Source organism: Mercenaria mercenaria, chromosome 2 (assembly GCF_021730395.1).
Source record: "Mercenaria mercenaria strain notata chromosome 2, MADL_Memer_1, whole genome shotgun sequence".
In the NCBI taxonomy this organism is placed as follows: Eukaryota; Metazoa; Mollusca; class Bivalvia; order Venerida; family Veneridae; genus Mercenaria; species Mercenaria mercenaria.
In genome coordinates, this window is record NC_069362.1 from 81,576,228 (window position 1) to 81,594,246 (window position 18,019).

At 33.6% G+C, this 18,019-nt stretch overlaps 1 protein-coding gene across 1 annotated transcript in view; it reads left to right on the top strand.

Moving 5' to 3' along the window:
- LOC123564419 (transient receptor potential cation channel subfamily A member 1-like) overlaps positions 1–18,019 on the top strand; it is a 93,812-nt gene that overhangs the window by 52,703 nt on the left and 23,090 nt on the right. Inside the window, exons 16-22 of the mRNA XM_053526829.1 lie at positions 919–1,003; positions 1,157–1,216; positions 3,766–3,843; positions 5,333–5,403; positions 5,767–5,956; positions 10,260–10,376; positions 13,097–13,111. Of these exons, the coding sequence (XP_053382804.1) occupies positions 919–1,003; positions 1,157–1,216; positions 3,766–3,843; positions 5,333–5,403; positions 5,767–5,956; positions 10,260–10,376; positions 13,097–13,111 (616 nt within the window). The remainder of the gene's footprint in view (positions 1–918; positions 1,004–1,156; positions 1,217–3,765; positions 3,844–5,332; positions 5,404–5,766; positions 5,957–10,259; positions 10,377–13,096; positions 13,112–18,019) is intronic.

The following is an 18,019-nucleotide window of genomic DNA, read 5'->3' on the forward strand; positions in this document are numbered from 1 at the left end:
TCCACGCTAATTGTTGACATTACTGGTAATATGGCTTATAGTGACATGACTATATGTTATACTGCTGATGCTGTTGAAGCATGTCATTGGTATACTTTATACAGTAAAAATAGTCATGTAGTGGTGTTTAAAAGATACCTTGGTAAAGTTAGAAATGTCGAATATTCTGAAAAATGTTTTTGTATATTTGATCTAACTTTTCATGGTAGATTTCCCTCCCATTTTAGCTTTGCTTACATTGGGAGGGGGAATGGGCAAGATTTTGTTCAGCAGAACTGTAAAAAGATCACTGTCACACATGATTTGCATGTATTTTCAACAGTAATGTCATTTGTGCCATATTACTGGTCATACAGTATTAATCACAATGCCATATTACTAGAAGTGCCATATTACTGGCTGTGTCGTATTACTGGCCATGTCATATTACCGGCAGTGCCATATTACTGGCCATGCCATATTACCGGCTGTGCCATATTACTGGCCATGCCATATTACCAGCAGTGCCATATTACTGGCCATGCCATATTACCAGCAGTGCCATATTACTGGCTGTGCCATATTACTGGCCATGCCATATTACCAGCAGTGCCATATTACTGGATTTGTTGATACTGAGTTTCTATGCAGTATTATTTAGGGTTGACGCCATTGCTCATTGTAACTGATATGTAATCTTACCATGATCTGAAGGAACCATGTTGTTTTTACAGTACTGAACTAAGTTGCTGTAATCCAATTTTAATATTTTTCAATATCAAATCTTAATAAAAATACGAACATGTCTGTCTTTAAAAGTTTTCCATCCATTACTAATGCACAAATGGTAGTAAGTTTATTTTCCTAAATTTGAATGTTGAATCTGTATGACAAATCTATATATTTTAACATTTAGATATGTATACACTATATATTTAGGTGGAAGGAGATAATGTCTGTTAGAAATGATCAGGGATACACACCCATGAAGAAACTGATTAGAAAAGCTCCTGAAGCTGCAATGGTAAGTGCTCATTTTGTTGTTTTGTTTAAAATTTTACATTGAAACTTTTGTTTTTGCACTTGATTAGGGTGCTGAACTAAATACAAAGAAATGAAGTTTGTGGTATAAAAACACGAGTTTTATTCTGTTATAAAACTGGCTGTATATTTACAGGTAGTGATGGATAGTTGTGTAGAGGAATCAGACCACAGGAAGGATGACATGGAATATTCAGTATGTTATTTATATACCATGTTTGTACTAATCATGTAGGAAACCTTGGTGGCTGAGCAGAGAGTCATAAACAGGTGTATTATTTATAATTGACATCTGTGAAAACAATTATCTGTCAGTAAATGAAATTTGGCTCTCTTGTATTAAAGGTGGATAATCAGATTTTGGCCATGTAAGGGATTTGTTCGAAACTTTAGCATCTGATCATTTACACTCATTTATGTTCACTTAACACTTAATACAAATTAGATTTTCACTGGAGGTATTTTTAAAATTTCATTTTCCTATCCTGTTTGCCCAACCAAGATAGAATTATTTTATCATAAGTATAAATTTGATAAACATACTTTGCCTAAGGAAATGTATAAATATTAGACTTTATTGTAATATATTTGTAAAATATTTGCATTAAAAATTATGTCTTTAGATGGAATTCATTAGAAACGCAAGTTTGAAAAATTATTATTACCTTCCTTTGCCTATCTTGGTTGCGCAACCAAGATAGATTGGAAATAAATGAATTCAGAAGCTACACACAGCTTTAAAACTTGCATTTTGGTTCAGATTGTTCAATAGTTGATATGTCTATCAAATGCAAATGTAAAACTAGACATTGTATCGAAATAAAAAGAAATACCCATCTTTTTATATACTTTCATATTAAAAGGGAGTAATTACAAAATTTTATAAAAATAATAAAATATACATTTCAAATAGGAATCTAACTCTATGTAATCGGTCTTTTTGTTCCTTAACTCCCTGAGGCCGATATCATAATATACATGCTGCGGCGAGATAAGAATTACCACCTAACGTCGAAGAACATTATCTGATCTTATCATAATTACACTCGCATGCAGTCAATTGAAATCATGCATGGAAATATTATTAACAATGGGTGTAAATCAAACTATACTTATAAAATCTTCCAAGTTTGAACAAATATTTATATCCACTTTCGTCTATAACTTATATCCAAATATAATAATAATTTCACTTCGAAACATTCACCATTTTTACACACCTATTGCGTTTAATAAATAATTGAACATTTCCGATTTTAATACATTTTTCACATGTAAACACATTAAATTCGAATAAATAGAAATACATTATTAACACAGAGTATTTACATCAGCATTACTCAAAATTAACACCCATTTTTGAGTGAATATCGATGGTTTATTTTGATGTAAATTAATTTCTAAACATGTACATAAACGTTGTGTGACATGCACTGAGACAGTTATGTTGTAATATTTACACCCATCTTTGAAGAATTATTAAATTTACAAAGCGTTTATTTACACACATTTTTATGTATGAAACATGTTTTGCTGTGTTATTTTTTTCCATTTGAATTTAATGCGATGTAAGTGAACGAATATTTCAGCTTTCTAAAACTAAACATTTTCCGACCATTCATTTCTCTGATAACGAAATTTTATCGTCGGAATCATCATCCGACGGAACTGATACGTCAAAATCAGCATGATAATGAATATTTTCTTCAATGTAAGAAAAATCTCTGGCAGCCGACATTATTTTAATCTTTTGAAATGCAGCATGAACGAAACACAGCGGAGTTCGTCTTTTTTTATTTCCTTCACCGCATTTTTACAAACATTTATTTTAACAAGGAAACTAATGATTAGCATAATTAATAATTATAACATCTAAGAAATAATAGCCGGTATGCAAAATAATTTTGCTTTTATCAGGATTATCAAAAATTAACAAGTATGTGACGCAATCAGCATGATCTCGGTGCCGCGACTATACTCGTCAATCGCCGTCCTGAGGAGTCCTGATAACGCGCGTATCGGATATTGACGCTACGGGGATAGAAAATATAGCGCCTTTAGTCGCATTTCGGCCCCAAGGAGTTAAATAATTCTCTACCAGAATATACAAAAAGTAAAAAATGTCATTAAATGTTGATTAAATGTGATTGACCACCTTTAAATAATAAACATGTTTATATTGAACTGCTAGACCGACATCTTTTCAGAAAGAATTAGTGCAGTACTGTAAACAAATTGCATTATTTTATATGAGTGAAAACATTAAATAAAGAAAACTTGTATATAAAAAAGTACATGAATTTACATGAAGTTGTTTCTTCTACTATGAATTATCTAATTCCTGCCACAAATTACTGTGCCATTATAATTAACAGAAAACATTACAGAACTGTCTAACTGAATTTATTAAACTTGTTGAATAAAACAGTAATACGTGTTGTATTATAAGCTCTGTTAAGCATTTCATCAACTTATTCAACAAGTCTAATGATTTCAGTGTGGAAAGACAAAAATATAATATTCTTTGTATCACATTTTACCTTTTCTAACTAAAACAGTTCTATACCTTTTGTAGACAAAGTCAATTGGAACAACATCTCATACACTTAAAACAATGTCCAAGTGTAATTACATTAGTGTGATACCAAATTATAAAATGGCTTTATTTCATTGCCAGTGTGTCAGACATGTGATATATTTTGTCATGTAATGATTGGATACAAATGTCATATTGTTACATTTCAGTTAAAGTATGACTTCCATTACATTGACCCTGGTCCTGATGACCCCAGCTGTGAAAATAGAAGATATTTTGCATTAGATGTAAGTTTGGCAGTATAAGATCATAAGTTGTTCAGGTGTTATTTGTTTCCAGTTTGTATAAATGAGACTTTTGAAATGAATGTTGCTACATTGTATATTGTCATAAAATAAGAGAGTTTACATTATCTGGGCTATCTTACTATTCCATTGGTAAGTACATGTATCTAGTTAATTTTAGACTGTTAGTAAAGTTAGTGGGAGAATATAGGTGCAAGATACAGAAGATACTCCAATTCATCAAGCTTCCTGGTTCTTTAGTGTGCTAAGGTGTAAAGCACCCATATATGGGAGTCTTATCCCAGTGTTATGATATTTTTAGCTCACCAGAGCACAAAGTGCTCAAGGTGAGCTATTGTGACTGGTCATTGTCCCACGTTTGTCTGCGTCCGTCGTCAGACGTGCATCGTCCGTTGTGCGTCGTGTGTCAACATTTGCCTTGTGAACACTCTAGAGGCCACATTTGTGACCCAATCTTTATGAAACTGGTCAGAATATTAGTCTTGATGATCTCTAGGTCAAGTTTGAAACTGGGTCATGTTGGATTAAAAACTAGGTCACCTGGTCAAATCAAAGGAAAAGCTTGTGAACACTCTAGAGGCCACAGTTGTGACCCAATATTTATGAAACTTAGTCAGAAAGTTTGGCTTGATGATTTCTAGGTCAAGTTTGAATCTGGGTCATGTGGGGTCAAAAACTAGGTCACCTGGTCAAATCAAAGGAAAAGCTTGTGAACACTTTAGAGGCCACATTTGTGACTCAATCTTTATGAAACTGGGTCAGAATGTTTGTCTTAATCATTTCTAGGTCAAGTTTGAATCTGGGTCATATGGGGTCAAAAACTAGGTCACAAGGCCAGATCAAAGGAAAATCTTTTCAACACTCTAGATACCACAATTTAAGTTTGAAACTCATGAGAATTAGTCAGAATGTTTGTTTTGATAATCTATAGGTCAAGTTCGAATCTGGGTCATGTGGGGTCAAAAACTAGGTCACCGGTCAAATCAAAGGAAAAGCTTGTGAACACTCTAGAGGCCACAGTTGTAACCAAATCTTTATGAAATTTAGTCAGAATGTTTGTCTTGGTGATCTTTAGGTCAAGTTCAACTCTTGATCATGTAGGGTCAAAAACTAGGTCAGTAGGCCAGATCAACTCTGGTGAGCGATATATAGGGCCATCATGGCCCTCTTGTTTTAGTTGGAGGAGTGAGGGCTCGAACTTACAACTACTGGATTTAAAATCAGCTAGTGTTACCACTGCATCCACTCAACAAAATTTTGATCAACCCAGAAGGACATGACCTCAGTTTGGAGACCAGTCTTGCAAAGCATGCGTCTGATTGGATGTTAATGAGCACAATGTTGAAATTGACCAATAGGAAACTTGTTTTATGAGACTGGTTTGCAAGCTTAACATCTTAACCTTGGACTGTATATTTGAAAGAAAGAATATGTCATTATGTTTGAAGAATATGTTGTATCATCTTTTCAGACTATGATTGAGTTCAATAGAGAAGATCTGTTATCCCACCCACTTACACAGAGCATGCTCATAATGAAATGGTACGTGTAGGGGGAAGAAATGATACAAGTTATTTGGTATAGAAAATCTAAACTGTTGTCAAGTACTAATAAAAAATTTAAATGCAGTGGTATTTCTTTTTGTCATATTTCTTAAAAAACAAGAAATGAAATGATTTTAAAAAACTCCATAGGCTCCTATAATTGTGAAAACTAAATATTGACAGTCACAGTTATTCTACTCTGAGAGTAGTCAAATCACTACCCCATCTGGTTGATAACATGAATTTTCTCGGTATATTCTAAAAACAAAAAGTTACATTTAAATTAAATTCAAGTTGATATAAAAGTGTAGACCCTAATTTGAACAACTATCCTAACCTAGAAATGATTTTTACATTGTAGGAGAAAGTTTGGGCGCTACATCCTGTACAGCAACCTGTTTATATATATTGTTTATGTGGCAACATTGAACGTTTACATGACACTGGTACCAGCAATGGCATCACCTATTTTAGATAACCTGCGTCACTGCCCAATATACCTGAATGAGACGGATGCTGCAAACGTGACTCTAGTTAATATCAAGAAAGAGGTAGGAATACATGTTAAAGTCACATGCTGATAGTACTTATTGAGTACACAACCCCTACTGACTTTGGGGTCACCAGGTCAAAGGTCAAGGTCACAGGGGCCAGTGTTAACTTTTTGCAAGAATGCACTTTACTCGCGAACCACTGCACCCAGGACCTTCAAACTTCAAATAGTACTTATTGAGTACACAACCCCTACTGACTTTGGGGTCACCAGGTCAAAGGTCAAGGTCACAGGGGCCAGTGTTAGCTTTTTGCAAGAATGCACTTTAGTTGCGAACCACTGCACCCAGGACCTTCAAACTTCAAATAGTACTTATTGAGTACACCACCCCTACTGACATTGGGGTCACCAGGTCAAAGGTCAAGGTCACAGGGGTCAATGTTAACTTTTTGCATGAAGGCACTTTACCTGCGAACCACTGCACTAAGGACCTTTAAAGTTCACATGCTGATAGTACTTATTGAGTACACAACCCTTATTGACTTTGGGGTCACCAGGTCAAGGTCACTAGGTCAAAGGTCAAGGCACTGCGGGGGCATTTGTCACCATTAGTGACAGCTCTTGTTTTGTCTGTGACTATTTGTACTGCAGTAATGGCTCTTTAATAGCTGTGCTATATAGAATATAGGGAAAAACCTTGTATGTCCAACTTCTTCCACACTATCAGCCAGATTTGTTTCAGACTTGCATAGATGAACAAGCTTGATGTGCAGATGACCATAAAGGAAGGAACTTGTCTGGAATTTCACCAGCTTTTAATAATAAATTTTAATAATCCTTTGTTAGTTATGCCTCTTGTTTGACTTGCACACATCTATCTAATTCAAATGAAACTTGGAGTAAATTATCATCAACAGAGGCACATGTACAAATTATTCTGAGTTTCATGTCAGACTATTATTTTTAGTTCAGCACTTTTTTACTTAATATTTTTACATATTCATCTGAACCTTGTGTATTAAACTACAGTTTCCATTCAATTCAAATGAATCTAATGTGTACATAATTATACAACATGGAGAGGACTTTTGCATATTTCCAGAGTTTTCAGTTAATCTTTTCTTCCTTCTTTGGACTTCATAACATTGTTTTATCAAGCGTTTTAGGCAGAGGGGGGAAATTGTGTCATGCAGTGTTGATACCAGTCTTATTTTATGTATAAAATAAAAGATATGGGCTCTAAATTGCATAGAAATTTCATACATCTCTTGATAATTGCTTTAAAATGTGCACAACTGCAAGCAGAATGATTCCATTATTGTTGTGGGTTTATACAGCAAGGCAGGGGATTGCTTTGTCCTTGGTATCAACGACAGACTGAACAAAATCAGAAGGCTGATCTGACATGATGTTGAAATGAAATTTTGCTATTCATTTGAATTGCATGGTTGCAAAAATTAAGACAGTTGTTTTATATTATATTAATATTAGCTGTAGATCTACAAGTTAACATTAAATTATCAAAGCAATTAACTTAAGTTTTGGGGAAAAACATGCATTTAAGAAATATTCTAACACGACCAGCTAATAATCTACATACTTGAAGAGCAATGTCTGTCTCAGGTTATTCTGCAATAAACGGACCTTGAACTATGCTGCGCATGCACCGTGTTTTAGCCAAATGCTGTGGCATAGCACACAGTTGTAATTTACGTTTGATGAAAATGCTCCTCTGATTCTCTTATTTATAGTACGTTGTGTTACAATTGAAATAATAGATATCTAAATAAGGTTTATCATAGAATAACCCTCATTTGTTGTTCTTATACATAGAAATTCATCACGAAGGTCTTCGTGATATATTCATACACATAAGAACTCCAAACTCAGGTTATTCTACAGTAAACCTTATTTTGATACTTATTATTTCTTAACTCTTAGCCTGCTGCAGGCGAATTTAACAGCCTTTGCAAACAGCTTGGAACCAGATCAGACGCCGATTAAATCGGCGTCTGATCAGGTTCCAAGCTGTTTGCTACTCTGACAATATTTCTTCCATTTTTGGAGCAAATTGAATGAACTTTACAATTTTAGCAGACGACATTTCCAGCAGACGACAATTTATCTAGCATGCTAAAGGTTAAATATATAGCAGAATCATGTTTTAACATATCAAAATGGCAGGAAGAGGTTATATCACTTCTGAATAATTTCACGAGGGCATAACCCAATATTGCCTTGAGTTATTGATTCATATTATTGAGAGATATTAAAACATGGTTCTGCTGTATGTTATTTCTGTTCTAATGTGTCTGATATGTTAACAGGTAAATGAAATAGCGAAGCAATACATTGTATTTCATGGCACATGTATGGTGCCAAGTATAGGTAGTTGACATGACATCAGTGAGTTACTCTATCTGAACAGTGTTAAAATATAGGAGGCCGCGCCACCCAAGGAAAAACATAGGATTGTGTAGATGTCTAGCAAGATTTCTGTGTGCCTCATAATCAGTTCTTGATGGAATAGAGCCCAAATTTCTAAAAATTAGTTCAGATATAATCTCAAAACCTCTGTCAAAAATATCTAACCTAGTACGTATTTCTAGTGGGAAATTTCCACATCATCTTAAACTTGCCGAAGTGACTTCTGTTTTTAAAAAGGGAAACAAATAGATAGAAACAACTTTAGACCTTTTTCCATTCTACCAATCCTATCAAAAATTATCGAAAGACACATCTCAAACAGTATGAAAACCTTTCTGGAAAACTATAAACTATTACATGAACAACAGTCAGGGTTCTGAAATTTCCACTGTGAAACAGCACTTACAGAATTTATAGATGAATGGATTTCAGCAGTCAATAATAACAATTTGGTAGGAACCATAAATCACAAGCTACCCATTGAAAAGCTTAATGCTACAAGTTCAGCGCCAATTGTATCAAATGGTTTTCGTCGTACTTATCAGAGCGATTCCAAAAAGTAAGCATATCAGGCAGCTTATCCACAGTACAACCAGTTGTTGCAGGTGTTTCTACAAGGTTCTGTCTTTAATAGGACATGTACTCTTCATTATTTTTATAAATGACTTACCCCTACATATCGGTAGCAGAAATTCTAAATTAAACATGTTTGCAAATGACACAACAATCTCTGCTTCTGGAAAAACTGTTTCAGATATACAAATTTTCCTCTAAGAAGATCTTACTATTGTAGAAAGCTGGTGCAAAGACAATGCCATGATACCAAATGCTGAGAAGACAAACTTAAAGCAATGTTTCTTTCAGCCTCCAAAAAGATACATCATACCTTTTGGAAATAACAACTCCCTTGAATTTACATTAAACCAACAGATGCTTGAAACTGTTCACGAAGAAAAACTTCTTGGCATACAAGTTGACCAAAATTTAAATTGGAAAAATCAAATTGACAAAATACTAAAAAAGTGCAATCATTACTTTACATTTTGCTAAGAATTAAGAATTCTGTCTGAACTTAAACTCCCGCAAATTATTCTACAATGCCTTTATTTTACTCCATCTGGATTACTGTAGCACAATTTGGGGAAACTGCAGCTCACAACTACAAAATGATCTGATCAAATTTCAGAAAAGGGCTGCGAGAATTTTACTTGACAAACCATTTGATACCCCTTCAAATGAACTCTTCAAGGAATTCCATTGGATGACTTTTGCGGAAAGAGTTGATTATGAAAAAAGCTGTAACAGTCTATAAAGCATTGCAAATAGAATCCCAAAATTGTCCAGATGAACTACTTAAAGAAAAAATTAATAATAACAAACTCAGATCATCACAGCAACAACTTCTTTATATTTCAAAACCAAATTTAGAATTTTTCTGGAAATCACTAAAATAATAGGGACCAAAACTGTGGAATGACATTCCTTTACATGTAAGATCTTCTGCATCTAGAGCAGAATTCAAAAGAAAATATATCCAATAGAAGTTTCCTTGTTGAGCAAACTGACAATCAAAATAAATTGTTTTTGTTCTGTACTGTTGATTATGTAAAATGTATCTGTTTTTATTCTTTGTTCATGTTGTAAATATGTAAAATGTAGTATGTTGTTATTTTGAGGCCGATACAGAAGATTGTTCTGTACTGTTGATTATCACTGTAAAATGCATCTGATTCATTCTTTGTTCATGTTGTAAATATATAAAAGGTATTATGTTGAGGCCCATACGGAGGATTGCTTCGGCAAGTATACTACTAAAATAAGTCTTTATTATTATTATTATTTCCTTAGAATTCCTTTTATGGCAGTTTGCTTTGATTTATAGTTATTATTATTTATATTATATGAATAAGTTAATCATAACATTTATGTTTTAGGAAAGCTATCTGTCCACACTAGATATAAGACATCCAGCTTTGTTCACCATGCAGATTATACTAGAAGTGTTCATACTTTTACTGATGGGAAAAGAACTATTTATGCTGTGGGGGCAGGTAATTTATTATAACGTATCTTCATCTTGTAGGAAGCGTTCTTGTCAAAACTGAGCAAACGTTACCCCGACCTGTTTATCTTGCGGCTAATTCTTGTGGTGTTCATTCTGTTACTGCTCGGCAAAGAACTGTTTACGTTCATAGGTCAGGTAGGATTGTTGGTAAAATCATGTATTGTAGTGTGTATTTTATTCATAGGCTTCCATCTTGTCTGATGTCGTCGTACATGAGCTGGTTCTGTTTATACTACAATGTAATCTTGAGGGGTTTATTTTGCTTCTCATGATAAAAGAACTCTTCCTATGCTGGGGACAGGTATGTGAGAATATTTATGGGAGGGTTTTTCATTAATTTACTAAAATTGATGGGTGTTGAACTCATGCTCTGTATGACATAGCATGTACTAAATACTATGGTATACTACTAACAAAAATCTTCAGAAAGAAAAATCATCAGATCGGTAGTTTATATTTTCTTTCTTTTCTATTTCAATGATTTTAGGGAAGAAGAGTTAAATTTGTGGATTCTGTAAGTTCATTCAAATGGCTTAGTGTAAGGAGGATTGAGATTTTTTTGGCTTTTTGAGATAGTTGCTGATTGTATCCATCCAAAGTGCATGTTTCCAGAATAATACAGCATTGCCATTTAGATTTAATAACACATTATTTAGTATGTTCAAAGTCACTTTGATGTATGTAAACTTTTGTTTGAAAATCATGCATATTTTGTTAAAAAGAGCTATTTTTTGTTAATGTAAGGTTATACCTTACTAAGTGCCTGCTTCAACCATTTACATTCTAATTATGTAATAGTAAGGCTTGGTGTCTTCAAAAAACAAAGTTGAAAGAAAAAAAAGGTTTTAGTTTTTGTTTATTTAAATTCATTATCATTGTTTTGTTTTTTTCATGAGTTTCTTTTTGTTTCACTTGCCTCATTATGACCTTGACCCTTGACATATAGACTGTACACATACTGTATAAATTTATGATTTAATTAGAATTTCTTAATTTATTGAGTGGACTGGGTTATTTTATGCAATTCTTACTCAGCCGAGGTGATTACTCTCAGAATAGTGGTTCAGATTGCTTGTCATTGGACTTAACGATCAACATTCTTGATAGGTTGGTTTAAGAACCAAATAAAGTCACTTAAATCATTGAGCAGTTACTGTTGATAATAGATAGCATGCATGTAGACTACTACCTCCGGTTGGTGCTTTGTGAGGCAACTGTACATTTAATGGCCAATTTTTCCAAAATCTGTTACAAAATGTTCATGAGGATCGTATTTTAAAGTAGTGTATTTCATGAATGAGCAGTAAGAAACAGTTTCATTGGCATTTAGTTATCACTTGTTTGTTCATGATTTGATCTTGTTGCTTTTATATAGGAGCGCTTTTTGTACATGCATCCCAAAGGCTTGAAATATTGAACGCTGACTGGCATTCTTTCTATTCTTGAACTTGTAGTTCTGCATGTTTGATAAACCATAAGTCATTGCGTATGTTTCAACACCAGTGTCTGGTCGTGTGTGTAGTTTACAATTTCTGTGTTGTAGGCACCACAAATGTCAACTAGATTCTTCTTTGACAGTAAATAAATCATAATTCAAGTTCCAATCTTCCAGACTCAAGTATTTACATGTTTATATGCCACCACAATGTTCTGGCATGTATGTTTCAGTGCCATCATGTAGGTGACGTGCACTATTTTTAGAAACTGCATATATAAACTTTGAATGAAGTATTTACTTCTGATCTCTATATCCGACCTTAGATAATTGAAAATAACGTTTTTACAGCAGTAACTACTTAATGCTTTAATTAAAATTTGCTGAATATCGGAAAATTCCGTTTTATGCAACGCTTTCCATTCGTGGGGAGGTTTTTATAATAGCATATGGCCAGCCGAATGACATATCGAGCTAAAATGTAGTGCTGTTAAATGCGAAGAATTTGCGTGGTTAGAATCGAAATAATAAATATGTTCCAATAAGTTTATCAGTTAATAAAATATGGGCAGTCGTTGGGATGCGAATATTAAATCACTCATGCTACGCACTCGTGATTTAATTATTACGCATCCGAACTCCAGCCGGTATTTTATTAACTGATAAAATATAGGCACATATTTATTATTTCTTAAATAATTCCAAATAATGCTTTCAAATAACTTTAAGATTTACAGATCCTTCAGATCATTGGCAGATATTTTTGAAATAAGCACATGGACCTGTACCTTTTATTTGACCAAATAATAGACAGTATGTAATTTTACAACTGTGATAAGTTTCATTAAAATCTGACAGAAAAAAAAAATTCTTTGCAAAATTGTCCTCAAAACTGCAATTTTCCCATAGTCTGCTATTGTGAAAATTTGAGTAAAAGTAAGTTTTTCAAATAAGTATAGCAAAAAAATCAAGAACAGAAGCCTACCTTTTTATTTGCTGAATATTCAAAGTATACTCTGAATTTTAAAAACTTAGGCTTTAATAAAATTAATAAAATTCTTAATTGTAGAAAAAAATTTGCTCTGAAACATGCAGAACTACCTTGTTTATTAAGCCTCAGTTATAAGATATTATTAATATATTGAATTGAAGATATTTTAAGTCTTGCTTTAATTAGTTTTATGATCTGTAAATAAATACAATTTATTAAAAGTTTTTATTGATGTAAAACAAGGGTATTGATCTGAGGATGTTTTCTTTCTTTATTAAAGTTTTCTTGCAAGAAGGTAATTATTTTATAAGTGTTGCTAGGAATAATATCAGGGATTTTCAGCAAACGTTTCTTTATCAAAGAGAACTAAAATAATAAATTTATTGTATGGACATTTTCAGCAAGGACATTACAATTGTTGTTATACACTTTTTATGTCCAAAATGGGGCTAAATTATGTACCTTATTAATTTATTTTTTTTGAGAGTATATATTGTGTCTGCCATGCTAACAACAATCTGCAACCAGGATTTGTTTTGTTACTGTTAAATGGCAAAAGGTTATTTAGCATGTGAGGTTTTCACACAGCCAGTCCAGAGTTATGGTCCTTGACTTAGTAAAAAATATATGCATACAGTGACAGAAGTGCGGGAAGCAGTGTTCTTTGGCCACACATCTAGTTAGTAGAATATATCAATAAAATTGTCTAATATTCGTACTAAAATAATTACCTGGTATCAGTTTTTAGAGCTGATTTTATGATATGTTATAAAAAGATGTGTAAAACTAAGTGAATTTATACATGTTGCAACAAGAAAGAGTTTTAACAAATGGGGTCACTTTTTCTGTGCTATAAGCAAAGTGTTAAAGTATGTTTTGAAAATGGTTTCTGTAAGACAGACAGGTTCCTTAATTTTTTTTACTAAACTGTTGTTAATATTTCTTGTGACAAATGTTTTCTCACTGAGTCCCATATATTATGCTTAGCAGCATTATCTGCATGATGTGGTACTATGTGGTATCTTATTTACTTCATATTTTATTGAGAAAAAAAATGCTTAACAAGGTTTTGTTTATTGCATGGAATGCATGCTCACACTATTTGTTCATTCCCTGCATGGCTATTATAGTGGACGCAACTTGACCCCGATGGTTGACCTTTGCATTATAATACATAATGAGGCACAACCTATTATTGAAAAGGAGTGTACGTAAAACATGAGCTGCACGAGAAAAAGGAAATATAAATTTGTGTAAATATAAATTGTTGTATTGGAAGGTTTTAACTGATCAAATTAAAGTTATATACTTTGATACTACACTGTATACAAACTAATTCCATATAAATATACACGGCTACCCTAAGCACCCTTGATTGCTATAATGAAATAATCGATATGAATAATCAGCCTAAGGTCAACCATCGCGGTCAAGTTGCGACTACTATAACTGTTGTTATTACATGACTACTTATATATAAACCTCTTGCACATGGTTTGTGCTAATATGACTGGCATATATACAGCACATGTTTGCTTGCTATTTTTAGCTCACCTGAATGCTCAGGTGAGTTATTGTGATTGCTCGATGTCCGGCATCTGTCTGTCTGTCTGTCAACATTTAGCTTGTGTATGCAATAGAGGCTGTATTTTTCAATTGATCTTCATGAATTTTGGTCAGAATGATTGCTTTGATAAAATCTAGGCCAGATTTGAATATGGGTCATCTGGGATCAAAAACTAGGTCACTAGGTCAAATAAAAGAAAAACCTTGTGTTTGCGATAGAGGCTGTAGTTTTCAATTGATCTTCATGAATTTTGGTCAGCTTAATTAATTTGATGAAATCTAGGTCAAGTTTGAATATGGGTCATCTGGGGTTAAAAGCTAGGTCAATAGGCCAAATCAAAGAAAAGCCTTGTGTGTGCAATAGGGACTGCATTTTACACCGGATCTTCATGAAATTTGATCAGAATGTTTGTCTGGATGAAATCTAGTAGAGTTTGAATATGGGTCATCTAGGGTCAAAAACTAGGTCACCCGGTCGAATTAAAGAAAAACCTTGTGTATGCCATAGGGGCTGCATTTTACACTGGATATTCATAAAATTTGATCAGAACGATAGCTTTGATGAAATCTAGGTCAAATTCGAATATGGGTCGTCAGGTCACTAGGACAAATCAAAGAAAAAACTTGTGTATACGATAACGCTGTATTTTTCAATTGAGGTTCATGAAATTTGGTCAGAATGATTGCCTTGATGAAATCTAGGTCAGGTTTGAATATGGGTCATCTAGGGTCAACAACTAAGTCACTAGGTCAAATCAAAGAAAAACCTTGTGTAAGCAACAGGGACTGCATTTTACACCCGAACTTCATGAAATTTGATCAGAATGTTTGTCTTGGTGCAATCTAGGCAAGCTTTGAATATGGGTCATCTGGGGTCAAAAACTAGGTCACCTGCTCAAATCAAAGAAAAACCTTTTGTACGCAATAGGGGCTGCATTTTACACTGGATATTAATCAACTTTAGTCAGAATGGTTGCCTTGATGAAATCTAGGTCAAGTTTGAATATGGGTAATCTGTGGTCAAAAACTAGGTCGCAAGGTCAAATCAAAGAAAAACCTTGTGTATGCAATAGGGACTGCGTTTTATACTGGATGTCCATGAAATTTGATGTTTGTCTTGATGACTTCTAGGTCAGGTTTGAATCTGGGTCATATTAGGTCAAAAACTTGTCATCCAGTCAAATCAAAGGAAAACCTGGATAAGACTAGAGGCCACATTTATGACCATATCTTCATGAAATTTGGTCAAAATGTTTATATTGATGTTTGAAGTCTTGCATGATTTCGAATGTGGGTCGCCAGGGGCCAAAAACTAGGTCACTAGGTCAAATCAAAGGAAAAGCTTGTATACACTCTAGCGGTCACTTTTTTCATTTTTCCTGAAACTTTGTCAGAATGTTTGTTTTTATGGAATCTTGGACAAGCACGAATCTGGGTCATGTGGGGTCAAAAACTAGGTCACTAAGTCAAATCAAAGAAAATGCTTGTTTACCCTCAAGATCTTTGGTCCAATCTTAAAGGGTAAGGAAAGCCTGAAAATAAGGTACTTAGTAATTTGATATGAAAGCCATCATCAAGCCTTTCATGACACTGAAAGAATTTTAAAAATCGGACAACTATTGAATAAGATATGGCAGTTTGAAATTTAAGAAAATGTCTAATGATAGAGGCAGCCATTTTAGTGTGTTAATGACGTCATTTACACACTGTAGAATACTTTATTTAGCAAATAACCTTTTAAAAGACTAATTTTCATATGTTTCTTGAGTGTAAGGTGTAAAACATGATAATTTCTTTCATTATAGCTGGGAAAAGTAGAGAAACTATTTTACAGTAATAAGTAAATGCAGTTCAAATGTGTATCTAAAAATTTTATAAATCCGCCATTTTGTTTTTTGTTGCCATGGAAACAAAATGGCCACCAATTTGACCAAATAGTTAAATGCTCATAACTTTCTCATTTTTCCTCCAATTTTGAAAATTCTTTCACTTCTTTAAACGATTTAAGATATCCCAGCTGACAAAGTTAACGTTAGAACAACGTTGCCTTTCCCTTTAATGAAAATTGGTCAGAATATTTGTTTCTATGAAATCACTAGGTCAAACATGTGTACACTGTTATGATGTGTTTCTCAGGTGAGTGACCTAGGGCCGTCTTGGCCCTCTTGTTTCCAGATGTCATGTAATAAAACATTTATTGAATTTGTTTATGTCTAATTGCCAAAATTATGTTAGGATTGAATGACTGTTTTACCAGTCTTACAGATGTTAAGTGTTGAATAATGTACCTGCCTTGGTGTGTGTAATTTAAAAACTCAATGTGAGAATGTCATCAGCCTAATTTATGGACAGTCTATCCAGCTGACTGTCAATTTAGGGCATTTATTAAAGGAGGAGTGCCACCTTAAGAATTAAGATATATCTATGAAAAATGAAAGGAGGAAAATTGAGAATATTTCTGATTAATTTCTGTTTTCCCCTTGGCTCTAATCCAAGTCACACTTTGTTTTGTACGCTGTCAAACTTAGCCACTAACGGAACTTTTTGGGCATTATTTCATTGCGTCATTTTCACTGTTTCTCCCAGGTTTTCAGTGTATCCCTGTTTTAGTTGGAAGCGGACACGTATGAAATTAATATATTTTTAAAATATTAAAGAATTACTTTCCTATGATAACTTTCGTGAATGATCTATGATGTATGTTAAGAGTATGACATATTAAAGTGCCAGACTTACATAAAGCGTAACGTAGAGTTTTGCTGGAAAATTGTCCGTTTTTCGAGTATAACTTTTTTACAAGTCTAGGAATTTTGTTTAAATTTTAATCATAAATGCGAAAATATATTTACTTGCGTTTGATTAACTATTCATAATATGTCACCAATTTAGTTTTTCCATTAGGACCAGTTTTCTTTCCCCACCTCCGAGCTAAGACGCAACGTTATTTGGTGGTATTTTTAAAGTTACGTCGAAGGTTTTGGACAATTTCAGAAAACTTGTACTTAGTATGGAGCATATTGTTGACGTTTTATCATAAAAATATACGTTCAGTAAAAGCATATACTGAAATATAAGAAAATAACACTTATAATTCGAATTATAACAGAAAAGTAAGTCCCGACTAGTTTTGAGCTGCGAACTTTCGGTTTTTACTTAAAGTATAATAAACTTTATTATTATTTGATTTTAATGTGTGATTATACTGGAATTACTTCTGTCAAAAAGTGCATCATTAGAAGCAAATCTTCTTTAACTTTATTAGTATTAGATGTGAATGTTTGATTTTAATGGAATAATAAATGTTTTCATTTCAAAATTATCCAAAGGTGCCACCAAGGTGTTCTGTTAGGGCCAGTGCCTGCTCGCTGTGAATGCGAAGTGCAAATGTATGACTGTAAGATGGTGAAGTGCGACAATACGAGGCAAAGTCCGACACTACGGAAGCACAACAGTGCAATGGTGATGCGCGACAGTACGATTGTGAAGCACAACAGTCACCATCATTCTATGTGCTTTGCCGTCTTACTGTCGTGTTATTGCCATCGTACTGTCGCACTTAGCAATTGTACTGTCGAACCTTTGCGCTTCATGTTCATGTGGAGTAGGCGCTGGCCCTAACAGAACACTGTAAATCCCA